At 42.9% G+C, this 16,278-nt stretch overlaps 1 protein-coding gene across 3 annotated transcripts in view; it reads left to right on the plus strand.

The window, feature by feature from the left end:
- Positions 1 to 16,278, plus strand: part of NOL4 (nucleolar protein 4) — a 591,044-nt gene that overhangs the window by 561,558 nt on the left and 13,208 nt on the right. For all 3 annotated transcript variants that reach the window (XM_078687354.1, XM_078687353.1, XM_078687355.1), the window contains one exon: positions 4,000 to 4,180. In XM_078687354.1, the coding sequence (XP_078543480.1) occupies positions 4,000 to 4,180 (181 nt within the window). The remainder of the gene's footprint in view (positions 1 to 3,999; positions 4,181 to 16,278) is intronic.

A 16,278-nucleotide genomic window follows, 5' to 3' on the forward strand; every position in this document is an offset into this window, starting at 1 on the left:
CAACCCATGGGCAGCGTGCAGTAAATGTGAAAGGTAGGACATGTTCCTGTGTGTTTTACATGTCCTGATAGTAAAAAACTGCCAGTTTTGTTTTTCACTATTACAAGGACTAGCTCTCCCATAGGCTATCATTGGAGCTGACTTGTACTTTACAAGTGTAACTTTCAATCGGGAACAGCTAGAGATTTGGAGTTTGGGCTCTCTGAGGTCAGAATTTAAAAATTAATCTTTTAGTAAAGGTGTTTTTTTTAATTGTGTGTTTGAAAATGCCACTTTTAGAAAGTGGACATTTTCTTGTTTTACCATCCTGTGCCTCTGCCTGCCTGTGGAATCAACATCTGGTTTAGACTGACAGTGGCCTGTTTGTGCATTCACTCTAGACAGCTACATAAAGGGAGTTGAGGTGTGCCTGTATTTCCTGATCGCCTATCACCAGGCTGATAGGCCTTTCTTAGCTAGAGTGGCAGAAGGAATTGTCACTGACACTTGTATGGGGCTGGGTCTGTCCTCTCACAATGCTGTCAAGCAGGCACTACAAGGACAATCTTTTGAGGCATGCCTACTTCAAAGGCCAAAAGGGCTATAAGTATTGGACCTAAAGCCCCAGACTTTTAAAACGGTTCTGCTTCAAGAGGAGACTCTGCCAATGACAGGAGCTGAAGAGCTGTAAGGAGGAGTACTGCCCCTTTTCTGTGGGTTGCTTTGCTGTATTGGCCTGCAGTTGCTGCTTCTGCTTTTGAGAAGAAAATGACTTGCTCTGTATCCTGCTTGTGAAGTTTTCCCAAGGTGTGAAGTTTTCCCAAGGGCTTGTGTGTGCTTGCCTCCTGTTAAGAAGTTTCAGGGCCATCAAAGACTTCACCTGACGAATCCCTGAACTCCACTTCTGGGATTTCTGACCTGCCAAGTTGTGTTAATTCCAGTTCTGGGCCCTTGGAGGTTATTCCTTCTGCAAAAAGCTACAAACGTCTTCATAATCGATGCTTCACCCTTCCAGTGCCTGTTTTTCCGATGCAACACCATCATGCGGGAAAAGGTTTTCACGTACTGCTGGCATGCAGCCGAAGAAGTTGTCGCAGCACCTGTCCGCAGCTGAAGAATCCACCGCAGCCTGAGTTCACCGCACCTTGTTTCCGAACTCTGTGACCCTCTGCACTGACTTCGACGTAGGCCCTGTGCAGCTGAAAGAAGCATTACATTGTGGGACTGCGACTGAAAAAATGGACAAAGGGCCTGTTTGGCACTGCTGCGCCAACCTCCGGCGCATCCAGATTTCCACGAATCGCACCTGTGCACAAGTTTTTCACCACATCATCTGAAGACCGGAACCGTCTTGGATTTTGCACAACACGTCCTCTAACAGTCCGGATTTGACGCAACACTTCTGCACGCAGCAGAACTGATGCATTGCCTCCTCAGGGACTCAGGAATTGATGCATCGCAGTGTTTTCCAATGCTTCCCTCCTCTGCAACTGTTTTTTTTGTGTGTAATTTGATGCTTCCAAAGTACTTTGTGTATAAATCACCAGATCCATAGAGTTCTATGGACAGAATTGCTTGAAACTTTAAAATATCATATTTTGTGTTCTGTATGTTGGATTTTTGTCATTTTTAGTTTTTTAAAGATGCTTTATTTTTCTAAACTGGTTTCCATTTGTAGTGTTTTCAGTATGTTACTGTTTGTGTTATGTACAGATAATTTACAAATTGCCTCAGAGATAGGCCTGACTGCTCGTGCTATGCTACCAAGGGGGTGAGCAAGGGTTATCTTGGGTGTGTAACCCCCTTACCCTGACTAGAATGAAGGGTCCCTACGTCGGCAGGCTGCCAAATTGAGACCCCCATTTCTAACAACTGCCTTTTGTAAATCTTGTTCTGCATCAAATTCCATGGGTGGATGCAAGGGAACACTCATGCTGCACCCCTGGAACACCTACCTCAATGAAATGTACCACAACATAGCCAAAGCAGCTCCATTGCATTGCATTTCATTACAAAGTCATGCACGGCAGCGCAAAACGCCCCTTGGTTAGCTTAGTAAATCTCATTAAGGACTTGCATTGCCTTCCGACGACTTGTGTCATGCAAAATCGATGCAAGTCCTTGATGAATATGCCCCTAACCTAACAAACCTGTTTCCATCAATATTTTCAAAATGAATGGCATTTACTAAATTGATTATCCTAATCTGACAGATTTTATTTATTACAAAAAATATTCCATCTGTCCTCTTTTTCTATTCCTCCTTTTGAATTAGAGTAATAGAAGTGGAAAAAAGAGTACCTCAATCCTATCAATTTTCCTTTCTTTGTGGCCTCCTCTCTTAATAAAAAACAACTAGACACTAACTTCTAATTTCTTTTTTCAGGAATTCTTTAAGTTCTTGTGCTATATTTTAGCACTCAGACCCAGGATCTGATAGTGTGTCTGTAATGTTTTTAATTTTCTTATGCATGTTAGTAGTTCTTTTGCATTTACTTTTTACCAGGATTTATTATTGTCTGCCTGGTCACACCAATTTAGTGTTCGCCAAGTTAGGTGTTCATGAAAAGTGCAGAGTATGTTTTTTCTGGATCTGAATGTCGCACAGACAATGAACATAACGTTCAAATTGGATTTTATACTGTAATACTACTGAAGTGAAAGACAGTTTGTGTATGCCCCCTCCATCTTGGTGAACTAAACATAATTTTAGCATCCTGCCCTTCCCCCTCCCTGCACCATGCCCACCACAGACACTGCCACACTTTGTAAACATGCAGTCCACCTGAGTATCCACTTCAGGTGAAGGAAAATACTTGGGGAAGATTTACAAAGATTTGATGCAGTGCAATGCAGCAAGACAACTTGCTGCGCTGAATGAAATGGAGAGGGCAGGAATGCGTTATATCTACTCAGATATGGCGCATTCATCCTCTCCCTTTGCACTGAAGTACTGCGTGCAGCCCAGCACCAATGCAGAGACCCACGTGCCATGGTGCAAGGGTGCCTGTGTTACAGGCAGGATTGGTTTTGCGTTAGAAGGAACATTTTACTACAAAAAACAATTCTCTGAGGCATTCCCCTCTATCTATGTGTGCTGCAGAATGCATTCAAAAAGAGAAAATAATGAGGAGAAATAAAAATATTTCTCCTGATTATGCTTCACCTTGGAATGCACCAAAGACAATGGGTGTACACATGGGAACACTTAGGCGTCACCTATGGAACACCTTCCTAGTACAGAGCAACGCAAAAGCTGCCTTGCATTGCTCCAGATTGACTATGCCATGCACAACCACGCAAGGAGGCTTTGCAAGGCTTATTAAATCTCACTGAAGCCCATGCATTGCATGTGCCGCCTTGCGTGACTCAAGGGCTTCTTAAAACTGACCCTGGGTGTCCTGCCATCTACTATGACTCCCTTACTAGATGCCTGATGCAAAAGACTGTTTTCAGTGTGAACCCTGGCCCTCATATCAATTAGTGGCTTCATCCAACATCACAGTCTTACTATAACAGTGCGGAAGCACAGTTGTCTTATTTGTCCCTGTTATGCCTTTGTGCTCTCTTATGCTCTTCAAGAGTCTCATCTTAATAAGATGCTTTTCTCGATCAGGAACTGTACTTGTCAACTTTTGGAAGTTGTTCAATTCAACTATTAACTAATCTTTCTCCAAGGCACCTGAAATCCTGGTGCCCCAGTGTTGTATCCTCCCCCTCCTCCTCTTGCTCCCTTCATTTCCCCATGCCACTAGAAAGAGGAATACAATAATAGTAATATTAATAATATTAAACTGTCATCATTTGGTAATATTAATTATTTGTAATGCTATGTGACTATGCAGAATTTGTTGTGGCAAGATAACATCCATCTTTCTGTAACAGAGAACATGCCGGTGTTTATTTATTCTTTGTGTTTCTAATTTGTAAACCATTACCTATGCTTTAAGAATTTGCAGTGCTTCATCTTACCCTCAAAACTAGGTTCGGTCACCATGTAATCAACCCTTGTCTTTACAGGAAGAAGCTGATGTAGCTGAAAAACAGTTGAAGCAAGAACCAACCCAGGTCACCTTCTCAACATCCGCTGTCTCAAGCACCCAGGAGGTGTTGTACATCAATGGTAATGGAACCTACAGTTACCATAGTTACAGAGGCCTAGGAGGAGGACTCATCAACTTGACTGATGCTTCCACCAATGGTGAGCATTGTTAGCAGTCTATATGCGCATCTGTATGTGGTCTGTGCACCAGTTTGTTTTTACATGCTGTAGTGTGTGAAAAAGAACACTACTGTGTGTGGATCGAATACATGTGTCCGTTAGTGGTATCACATGTTAAGTATGATTGCCAAGCGAAAGGGTTCTGCAACTCACAAGCAGTGGAGCCTTGAAGTGAGTCAAGGACCTCACTCTTCTTTTGATTTGTTTAATTTCTTGAAGCCAAGGGATGAAGACAAAGAGGCCTATGAATCTCGGTGATCACAGTAGGGAATGCTCCAATGTGTTAATGGCATCTGGCGGGGGAGGCAAAAGGCCGTGGGGGACAAAATATTAAAAAAGAAAACACTTACCTCCTCGCGCCACAGCCGCCTCCGTCTCTTCTCCCTTGTTGAAGAGTCTGGAATCTCACAGGCTCCGCTAAGCCAATCACAATGCTGCAATGCTGCTTTGTGATTGGCTCCCGTTAGCCGTAGCTAATCACAACTGTAATGTAGCCTGAGTGGGGGGACATGCAAAAGTGCCCAGGACTGTTTGGCTGGCCATAGGTGGCCGGCCAATCAGTAATGCGCACTTAGGGGTCGATTAGGATGGCGGTTAATCCCCATCCCCCGGGCCGGCGGAATCCACCGCCGGCCTGGAGGATGCGGATTAACCGACGCAGCCACATACAACACCCACCGCCAGATTAGGATGGCGGTGGGATTGCGGTTGGACCAGCGGCGGACGGCAGGTCCGTCCGCCGCTGATCCGCGGGGTGGGTAGGGCTATTTGGCTGACGGTGTCTGCAAGACACCGTCAGCCAAATTAGGATGTTCACGGAGACATGCTTTTCCGCGGCGGCTTTTCCGCCGTGGAAAAGCATGTGGACTTTGGCTTTTGGGGGCCCGTTGTGGGCCCCCAGGGTGTTGGGGGGTGGGGGGTGCACATGTGGGGTACCTATGGTACCCCCCAACATTTACATGCACAAAGCGGCAGGCACCGCGCGGTGCCTGCCGCTTTGTGCATGTAAATGTAATATATGCATTTTTAACATTGCGGCGGGTGCTGCTTGAAGCAGCACCCGCCACAATGTTAAAAATACAGGATGTGACCGCCAGGGTGGCGGTCACATCCTAATTTGCACGGAGGGACCGCCGCTGCCTCTGCAGATGGTCCCTCCACTTCTGGGGTGGCGGACGGACGCAGGTCCGTCCGCCATCCTAATCTGCCCCTTAGTGTGCACAGTAAACTCCTCCGCACTGAAAACAGTCTTACATCTGACATCTAGCAAGGCAGTCATAGTAGATGGCAGGACACTCAGGCTTAGATTGAAGAAGCCCTTGCAATGCCATTGCGTCACGTGTTACAGACAGTGACAGTCATCAAACAAATGGAGGGTAGTAATCACATCCATATCGTTCCCATTCTGTAATACCGACACTGGCTGTAACAACTATACCTGCCAACAATCCACCCTACGTGAGTGATATTATCTCCATTTTAGGAGCTCTGTACAACATATAAAGCTAAAGTAGAAATTAAGATGTACAAAAGGAAGAGACCAAAAGGCAAGTCCTCTTAAGCTTAGCGCCATGATTCTGGAGAAGCACCTTGCTACAGATCAAGCTCATTCCATCTCTCCTCCAATTGAGGTGTGAGCTGAAAATGCACATCATCTGCCATTATGATTACCATACCAGTTCCCTTTCCGGGCCTATGGATCATGTTCACAGTGTTGAATTAGCCCTTCCAGAATCTAAAGAGTGCACTGTTCTTCATGCTAAATTCTTCTCCTTGTTTTTTCCTGCACTTACCCAGAGAGTCTTCGGCTGAGGCGTAGATCCAGGCACTAAAACATTATTGGTGGTGTCTGAGTGGATAATGGCACTCCAGACACTGTTTCGAATTTCCCCCACCACCTTTGGGTTGCCCGTTGAGCCTTCTACCTCTTCAGCATCAATGATCCTCCAGTGCGAGAAATAAGAGAAGTGTTATTGCAAGAGATGAGAGGTGGGGACTTGGAATTCTAGCCAATTTTCTATTTAATAAAATATAAATGTATGTATTTCTTGGAAAGAGCCTTCAAGATGTAATTCAAAGACGCTGTGGTGGCAGAGCTGCAAGGAGTTAAATAGGATTCAGGAAAAATGTAATATGAACATAAAGGAGGATTTAGCAACATACACGATCTTGAACTCGATGTAATACAAGGTGATTTATGCCCAATCCAACCCGCACCTAATTTAAAATCTATTGAAGTCATTTTTGGGACAAAGCAATCCAAACATACTGACTCTTTCTAACAAAAGATAAAAAACACGAATGAGTAATTCTGCTGAAAACAAATGTTCATGGTGACTTATTAGCAAATGAAAGGTCAAGACAGTCTATTGAAGCTCAACCAGCAAACAGGTGGCATGCTAGTTTTAAAATATCTCATGACGTCAACAGCAACTTATGATTTCACTTTGGCAGATGTGTTGGATGATTTTTTAAAACATATATCTCTGTTCCACACCCAGGAATGGGTAAGGAAAACACTTAGGGGCCAGATGTAGGACACCAAATACCGGTCGGTAACGGCCGATTACGGTCGTTACCGACCGGTATTTGGAGTTTCAGATGTAGGGGGCCTTAAAATTACCGATTCGGTACATTTACAGATTTGGTAAATTTACCGATTCTGTAAATTACCGAATCTGTAAATTTACCGAATCGGTAATTTGTGATGTAGGTGGCACTGAAAACAGTGCCACAGACCCTTCAGAATTCGTTATTTACCATCAAATACTATTTGATGGTAAATAACAAATTCTTGTGTACATGCACATCTGTGCATGTACACCTGTGCCATGTTGCACACATACATGCTCTAAGGGCATGTATGTGTGTCACATGGCACACAAGCCTGAATCAGGGGTGCAACAGGGTGTCAAAGTGACACCCTGTCCCCCTTGTCAATTCGGTAATTTTACCGAATCGGTATTTACCGATTCGGTAATTGCCATTGGTTCCTATGGGCCTCAAGGCATTACCGATTTGGTAATTACCGAATATTGCCGATTCGTTAATTTATTCGGTAAATATACCTACATAGCATTTACCGATTTGTAAATACCGAATCGGTAAAATTCGGTATTTACCAATCGGTAAATACTTAGGGGCCGATTATGATTGCGGTGAGTCCCACCGCTGCGGTGTTTGTAAAGACCCCCCGCCAGATTAGGATGGCTGGGGGATCATCGGCGGACGGGGAGACCGTCTGCCGCGGTCGCCTTCAGACCGCGGTGGAAAATCTTTAATATGGTGGCTGTGTCTATCAGACACCGCCAGCCATATTAGGATTAGCCTTGGGACATGCCTTTCCGCGGCGGCAATGGCGCCACGAAAAGGCATGAACGGGGGACCGATAGAGATCGTACCAAGCGCGGACTACAGGCGAAAGCGACCGCAACTGAATTGGAGACACAAAAGATTATTGAATTCCTTACCGGGAACATAACCGAAGTCCCCCGTAGAACCCATATACGGGTTGGTAGTATCACCGCATTACACTAAAGAAAATACAGACCTGGAAATAGCCTTGAAAGAGTCGTGGGTTACATTCCCAATTACGACAAAACACGTGTTGGCTGCGTGAACGTTTCCAGTGAGCAAGAATAAACTTGGAATTGAACTACAAGAACAATAATTCTTCTCTATTTTTACTGTGATAATTGGTGTAAACACTGACATATATGAACTGTATTACAATCATACGTGTACTAGGGAGTGTTGTAGCTTTGATGCAGTAGCCAAGTTTAAAAGGAATAGTGGTTCCTTTTACCCTATAGCACCGTCTAATAAATTAGCACTAATCATATTGTGTTACCTTCTAAGAGGCGCCAATTAACCTATACCAAACCACTGCCCAGTCCAGTCAACTAATTTTTAGGCACAATTTAAAAAATATATATTTTTTACTTTTCACTTTTTTTTAGTTTTTATGGAAGCTTAAACTTTTAATTTAATTTTATTAAATTAAGTTTATTACATTTTATATATATTTTTTTAAATCAGTAATTATTTTCTGTGCCACTAGATCAGCTTCCTAGTAGTTTAAAATACCAGTCTATGTGTTTTGATTACTAAATGAACGTATGTGTGGTTTTAATGGTCATCTTATCATTGTCAATCTCAGGCTTGCCATCAGTCTAGCCCTAGTGGGCAAAATAATATTGCAAAATATAGAAAAATATATCAAAATGAGAAAAACCCATTATTCAAAAATAATGCAAACAACATTCAGATTAGACCTGCACAAATCAATAAAGCACAAATAGGCATAGAAAACATAATGCCCAAGTGAGCCATTCAATTTGAACCATACTGCAATAAGGAAATGTCCCAATAGCAATTGAAGGACCCTATCCAGGAGGCCAAAGGGCAGGAACAGACTATTGGGCCACAACTGTGGGGATTAAGGCATTTTGCCACTGCTGCCCGTGGTCTCTCTTACTATGGCTCTGCAAACTGAGCCAAGTATATCCCTTTCCGCATCTGACTTTCAGTGGTAGCGAGGCAAGCAGTCACAGGCTTCTCAGGGAGGTTAGTTAGAGGGTTCTCAAACTAAGGAATCAATACCACCACCAGCAGCACAATAAGATACATTTTCAGCCCAGTAGCTTAAATGTGAGGAAATTCTGTATAGAAGCCATTCAGTCCACTTTTCCAACTTTTCATATGTTCCAAAGAGGACGACAATACACTCCTTGAAATTCAGGTGTTCAGTGCCTTCTGTGGTGTGCAGTCTGGCGCGGCAGGATCACAATCAGCCCAAGTGTACCTGTTTCTCAGCAAATCAAAAAAGTACCTTATTGATTCCCTTCTGCATACCATGTAGTCACCCATTGGGATCTGTTATCAATAGAATGGGTTGTCTTTTGATATCTTTGTGCTGGATCCAAACCAATAGTCTTCGGATCAGTCTCCTTCTCTTCTATATACCTTTTGGTAGTACAACATGTGTGAGAACTTATCAAATTTCCCACACTTCTCATTCTACCAGTTGTTCATTGAATTCCAGCCCCTGCACTACCTCCCTTTGCATGTGGACACCTCCATCTTAAGCTTATCTATGTCTGTTTGCAGTTGCCTACACATCCCATAAATCATCCCCCGGCAAGTGCTCCTTTTACATTTGTAATATGTCCTTTTCTTTTGCTGGGAGGACACAGTTTCCTAGTTAATTTGGAATAAATCAACTAACATCTGACAGATATCCTCCTGGAAGTTTGTATCTAGTAAAGGTCCTAGTCCCGGTCACTAGGTAGGTACCCTTGGTCTGGCACATTGCCAAATTTACAGCAGGCAGTAGGAAGAGTGGTCTGACAAGGTCTGCTGATATAACATACTTCAGAATAATGATCCTCTATATCACTTAATTCACATATGTAGTCAGTCATTTTGTGGGGCTTGAAAAGAAAGAGTAAATCTTATCATGGGGTCGTGCTCCAACCATATAGCTACAACGTAGTCTGTCAGTCGTCTTCCGCAGTTGCCCAGTCAGGCGAGGGATTTAGTCTATTTTAGGTGGCCTTTTATCCATTTCTCCAGATGTCACACAATTAAAGTCTCCCACACACAACATTGGGGTGTCTTAGCAATGAGTCACGGCCTCCATCAACTTGGGTAGAAATATTAGGGCAGGGATGTTAAAGGTATATTCATTAACCAAGCGAACATACTGGTGCCCTGGGTCCCCTGGACCATCATAAGGCTGTCCACTATGTCATGTAGCACTTGGATCATCCTCTTGGGCTTCCCCCTGTAGTGACCCATATCGATGCCCCTCTTGAACAGGAGGGATATGAGAACTAATGTACATCTCCCCTCCATGTTTTCATGTTTTAGGTGGATGCCTCTATTTGTAGGTGTGCCTCTAGTAGGGAGGTTGTTTCCACTCACTGGTGTTTCAAATAGGCAAGAGCTCTGTGGCATTTTTTAAAAATAATTATTCATCTTAAATACATATTCTATCTCATTATCTTTACCTTTCCCGCCATCTAACCATGGAGATTTGACAAGTCATTCTTTTGTAGCTATTTAATTTATTAGTAGGCTTCCCTTCCTTTAGCTCCATAGTCTCCCATGATAAGTGAGACCCATTTGTTCCATGAGAAATAACAAGCCTCATGTGGGCTTCCCCCCACCATCATAGCTGCTGTGTCACCTGTAGATCTAAAAAAGACTACACAGTTCCACAACTTTGACTTATTCCTCCCCAATTACACCTCTCTATCTCCCCAACATATGTTAACCATCAGCAACTTCAGCCTTATAAGAAAACACCCAACAGTGTCCAGAAACTGAACAAAAACTTTCAGTGAAGGCAGGACGCAGGCAATTGATGTGTCTCATCTCTCCCTAGTGTCGAGGGCTCAGGCATACTATCGCTGTGTCCGGCGATGTCCATTAGAACAATGGGGGACATTTGCAAATTCCTTGCTCCAATAGCCTTCTCTTTGTGGATTCTCCACCCCCTCGTATTCAGTACATTTTGTTCAGCATGCAGTGTTCCTTCATCATTGCCCAACACATGTCCATGCTTGGGAAATATCTCTAGCGTCAGTGTCATTAAGTGGTGGACATTAGATGACATCCCATTTGAGGTTTGGGTTCCTGTACTTCTCATGCTTCTATGTGAGCACAAATATCCTCCCAACCCTAATCTAATCCCAAGCCACCTCAGGGGATGCAATAATTTGGAGTGAGCCATCAAAGTGCACCAGCTTGGCAAGAAATAATTACATAGATTTCAGCCCCTGTTTGGGAAGGCATTTCTTGACAGCTTCAACCAAACAACTTTAGAATTGAATAGAATGTGCGAATTCTGGAAACACCTGAATGTTTACACCTTTAAAGTGGGTATGCCCCCATCCTGTGTCCCCTGCAGGAGCAAATCCCTTTTTTGGAAGTTTTGAAAACGAGCTATGATAACTACTAGCAGTGCATCTAGTTCTGTGATGCCAAGGCCCAATGAGCTTTCTCAATTGACAGCCTGTTAGAAAGCCCTTTAGGCTGGATGGTTTCAATTATCCATTGCCGTCGAACCAACTCCACTGATATGCTCTCCAACCACTCTGAGAAATGGAGGTGGTTTCAACTAGGCCTTCCCTTGGCATCTTCTGCCCACGGCTCCAGGCTGTAAGTATTTTCTTGCAATTTCATGATGGTAGCATGCATATCTTTCATATTACGTGGGAATGACTCACTGCTTTCTCATTCACTCTTGCTTTCTCTGCTGCTTTCTTTAAATAGGCTCCTATGAAGGTCATCTCCATGGACATGGTATCTATCTTGTACTCATGGGCTGAGTGGGTTTTGTTCTTATTTTCAGGATAGGTATTTTGGAGTGGGTATTTGCATCCACCCGACAGCTCAGCGAGGGTTCTGCAGCCTCCATAACAGTGCCTTCCACCCCCAATGTATACAGTATAATTTTATTTTTGGTATACTGGCAGGCTTTATCTTTCACCATGATGTGACACTCTCCAGTGGTTGGCTGGCGTACTAATTATTTCTAATTGCATGCCTTAGTTATAACCAGCAACTCCACTTACCTGTTCCCAGGTCTCCAGTCAAACTCTCTGCAGTAATCCAAGCAAAAAAACTAATGTTAGCCCAATATAACTAGCCTTGGAAAACCTGCCCAAGCAGACATCATTTCAGCTTTTCAGGGTTCAAGTGCATCAGCATTAGGGTGTCATGGCTGCATCGCCCCGGTACACCCTGCACGCTACCGTATGTGTCCAGGAGGTATATTTGGTTTAGCATGATCGGGTGCACCTGCCTCTCCACCTCCAGAAAGTTTGTTCTCCACAATATGCCAGGTTTACCACCCGGAGTCAGATGCACTGCTTGGGCTCAACTTGCTTACCCCTCTTGTCAATCTGTGATGATAAACAGGTCCAGCCCAGTCTCTGCAGATGTATATTGTTCCTTTTTCTCTCCTTTTGTATTGGCTTCTGCAATAGGACTGTTTTGTTGTGCTGAGTCAGCGCTTCATTCGCATTGTACCTTACTGGTTTAGTAGGCCTTGTGATGCCACTCTCCAGGAAGTGTGTTGTCTCCTCATTATTCTGTGAGGTCCGACACAGTTCTGTCTCATCAAGTAGCCCTAGCGATACCTCCCAGTGTGGCTTGCTGAAGCAGATATTCCGTATCTCTATGACCTTCCTTTATACCTTCAGGCAGGGTCTCATGGGGCAGGCCAACATCCCTCTATATAATATGTGCCCTTCAGTGTATGGGAACTCCTATGTCCTGTGCTTCATTGGGCACTCCTGCTACTGTCATCTTCGCACTGGCCACTGGACAGCTGCCATGTTTCTCTGGCTTGAGGTCCGAGAGGCCCACTGAAGTTCCTGCTGAAAGGTGAAGTGATGTTCCCGCTGATAGGTGGTCCGACACTACGACCGAGCAACACATTTTGTTAACATTTGATTCACCACCGCATTTCAGTGCTTTCGGCCGACAGATCATTTCTTTGCGGCATGTCTTTAATTCGGATGATTGTTGTCGGGTGGAGTGACCTTTTGTCGACCTTGATAGCCACTCCCCTGATACATTTTGATTTTAATGATTTTACAAAAAAATCGTTATGTGCATTATTTTAATTTGGAGCTAACTACTGTGCATTGAGTTTTGCAGTGCAAGAATAAATAAATAAAAACGTTTCTATCAAATTTACGAAATCAAAAATATGGTGAAAAAAGTTGCAGAGGTAGCAAGTTTTAATGGTTAATTATCCAATTTGAAGAGAATACACTAAAGGCTAGAGCACACTACAACTCCTATACTAATTTAGAAAAAATCTATCAAAATGCAATTGTCAAACAGTCCTACAAATGTTTAAAAACAAATTAACGGGGACCTATTGATACATATTGTTTGTCAGTTAAAAAGTGCCAAGAAGACACAGAACACCAATAGAGTCAATGTTTGTGCTAGACTGAGACCTAGGTGTGATTTCAGACCAACTTCAATGAAGAAAATGTCAGGTAAACCTAGGTTGAAGAGGGTCACACTTGTTCACATGTTTACCTTAGAACTTTGGTAAATTTCTAATCCTAAAAATCCTTCAGTAGGGTCAGGCAGAAAGGTAAAACCCATTATTGTGGAGCTCCGATCGAAATCTACTGTTGTGGCGTCAAAAGTTCGTAAGGGGGCAAATCCAGCTTTAGCAGCTGTTAATTTTGCCTCATCACAAGGATGAATTCTTTGCCTCACACCAGTTCAAAGTTCTGTGTTTGGACTTGGTCACTTTTTCGGTTCTCATTTTCCGTCAGTGGTGCTCGGCAATAGGCAGTAGCTGATGAGGGCTCCACAGGGTGAAATTGCACTTCTTTTTGTGTTCCTTTAGCTGTGATAACAGATAACTGATCTCTGAAGAGCAGTTCAAATTCCTAAGTAGCTGTGTCCTTCAGTTCTCTTTCCTCCGAAGTCAGACAGAATCTTCTTTCTTACTGCAGAAATTCTTTCAGATTCAGGAATGTTCTGAAGAGGCGGTATGCTTCTGTCACTTTGGTACCATTTGGGATGTCCACTTGAAAGAGAAGGCCGTGTATCAGTCCTAGCTTTACAGCCTTTTGTCTTTATAAGTGGCGGCATTGTGCTTCAGAATGCTAGCAGCATAATACTTAAAAAGTTTCAAAAGAGTTATCTAAGGGACCAATGTACAAAACAGTTTGACAGTGGTAAACTCTGCAGAGCTCAAGCTCACATGATAAGCAATTGTAAAAGAGTGTTTTCAAATGTACAAAAATGCTTTTATGAGCCAAAAGGCCATGTGTACGAACGTTTGAAATTGTGAGTTCCTAATTGCGATTCCTTGCAAATCGCAATTAGGAAATCGCAACTTCAAATGTATGAAACTCTTTGGAGTTTCATATGTGATTCACAGTTGGTTGCAAATAGACCTAACTCATTTTCCTTTTGGCTGATTCGTAAAAAAAAATTAGCATAGTAATGAAGTAACCTTTTTTAACTTTTTTCTTCCTTATGTTGTAGATGTAACTTAAAATATTAAGTCGGTACATATGGTATAGTATCCTAAACGCTAGGTGGTTGCATCGAATACCTCTTAGCTTCACTAGGTCGAATGAATTTATGTTAATGAGTTTGTTTTTTAATCTAATTTGGGATGTCATTTGTACCTATGTTTGTAATGGTTTAATACTATTTTAACTGCATATTTATTTGTGTTTTTATCTTTGTATACTTTGATGGTGTTTTGTACAAATGACTGAATAAAGTTATATATGATGATGATGATGATAACCTAACTCATTTATATTCATGAGGTGGGTCGCAGTTTGCAACCTGTTGCGGATTGCTAAAGACACAAGGATGGTGGCTGCTGGGGACAGCAGACCAAGATGTCTTTGTTTGTTTTTAAATAAAGCAATTGTTTTTTTAAATGCAACCCATTTTTCCCAAACGCGATGTGTTTCAAAAAGAAAAATGAAATGTTTCAGTTTCATTTTTTAAGAGTAAGCAGTGGTCTCTGGTACCACTGGCTGCTCTTAAATTATTTTCTCTCAACCATTCACAATGGGGAAAGGGTCTCTGGCGGACCCTTTCCTGTTTGCGACTGGGTTACCACCTACTTGAATTATGCGGTAAAATGCGAATGTTTTGTGACCTGCGAAAGTCCCTTAACATGTTCCTTCCTAATACTGACTCACAAAACCCAAATTGCGATTCAGTAACAAGTTACTGAATCCCTATTTGGGCTTTGTATATGTAAAAAAGCCATTTTGCGTTTGCAATGGGCTGATTCTGCGAATCGGCTGTTTTCGACAGGCAAAAATGTTTGTACATGTCTGTCTCGTGACCCTTACAAGTGATTTTATGCCTGTTACAAACACAAATAGGAGGGGATAAGAAAATGGCACCGACCCTTCAGTTTGCCAGTTGTAATGATATGTATGTCTGCTTTGTGACTATAACCGGGGTCACAAACCATTGATCACAAATGGACACCTTGAAAGGGTTGGTGTCTGATTGGTAAGCATTCCCTGTGGGACACATTTCACTTTGGGAATCATACCGGCAGTTTCTAGGCCATGGGTCAGGGAGGCTGCCTTCTTCTTCTGTTGTGGTCCCAAAAGAGAGAAAAAAAATGTCAAAGCAGCACAAGTTCTTTTAATGGTCATGGGCTAGTTAAAAAATGTTTTTCCCCATTTGAGAAACACACGTGAATGAGTCTAGACAGAAGACCCGAAAAGTCAAAAAGGCTTGACTTGATTGAAGACAGTGATGTAAATAATAGTTTGAATCTCTTTCTCTATTGTTTTAAAGTAGCATGTGTTTGATAAACATATTTTGAACAGCACTACATTTCTTCTAATGCCTTAATAAATGTAAACGTCCAATCTCTGTATATAAAAGATAATGTCAAACTTTATCTTTGGTGTCCCATGGATGAAAGCATGTTGTGGCAAACTGCGCCATGTTTTGATAGCATATTATGATGCACATTTGCTCACTTCAAGCACAACACAGAGCAATAAAAAAAGTTGGTGTGTTATTTACTTTGCACCGGGTGAGAGAGCATAACAGAGTCATATGTACCATGATATGGTGCTGTTGCTGTCTTCCCCAGCATTCCCAAATTAGGCTGTGTTGTAACCTGATGTTTTACAGTTATCTATGTTACCTATTGGTATGAACCCTCCTCCCCTCCCTTTCCCGCAAAGTGTTGTTACCCTCGGTGGAACGCTCGATAGGAGCTCACCATAGAACGTTGAGTGAAGAGGCGATCGTGCTTGAGGCCAGAGCGTAATAAACGTGCTCTTCTTCCATTTACGTGTGAGCAGTTATTTATGAGCAGTTCTAACAAAGTGGCGACGAGGCTGCGCAGGGGGCAGTGTCTGGACCTTCCCCTGTTTATATAGCACGATCCGGTGAACCTTCCGTGGCCAGAGAGTGACATATGAGATTGGAGCTCCGGCGGGCTGTGAATCCGGCGAAAGTGAGCCAAGACTGGTAAGCGGTATCAGCGATAAAATATTGGCAAAATTGTGACATCATACTTCAGGCAAATTGAACGAAGG

This window comes from Lissotriton helveticus, chromosome 4_1 (genome assembly GCF_964261635.1).
Source record: "Lissotriton helveticus chromosome 4_1, aLisHel1.1, whole genome shotgun sequence".
Classification (NCBI taxonomy): domain Eukaryota; kingdom Metazoa; phylum Chordata; class Amphibia; order Caudata; family Salamandridae; genus Lissotriton; species Lissotriton helveticus.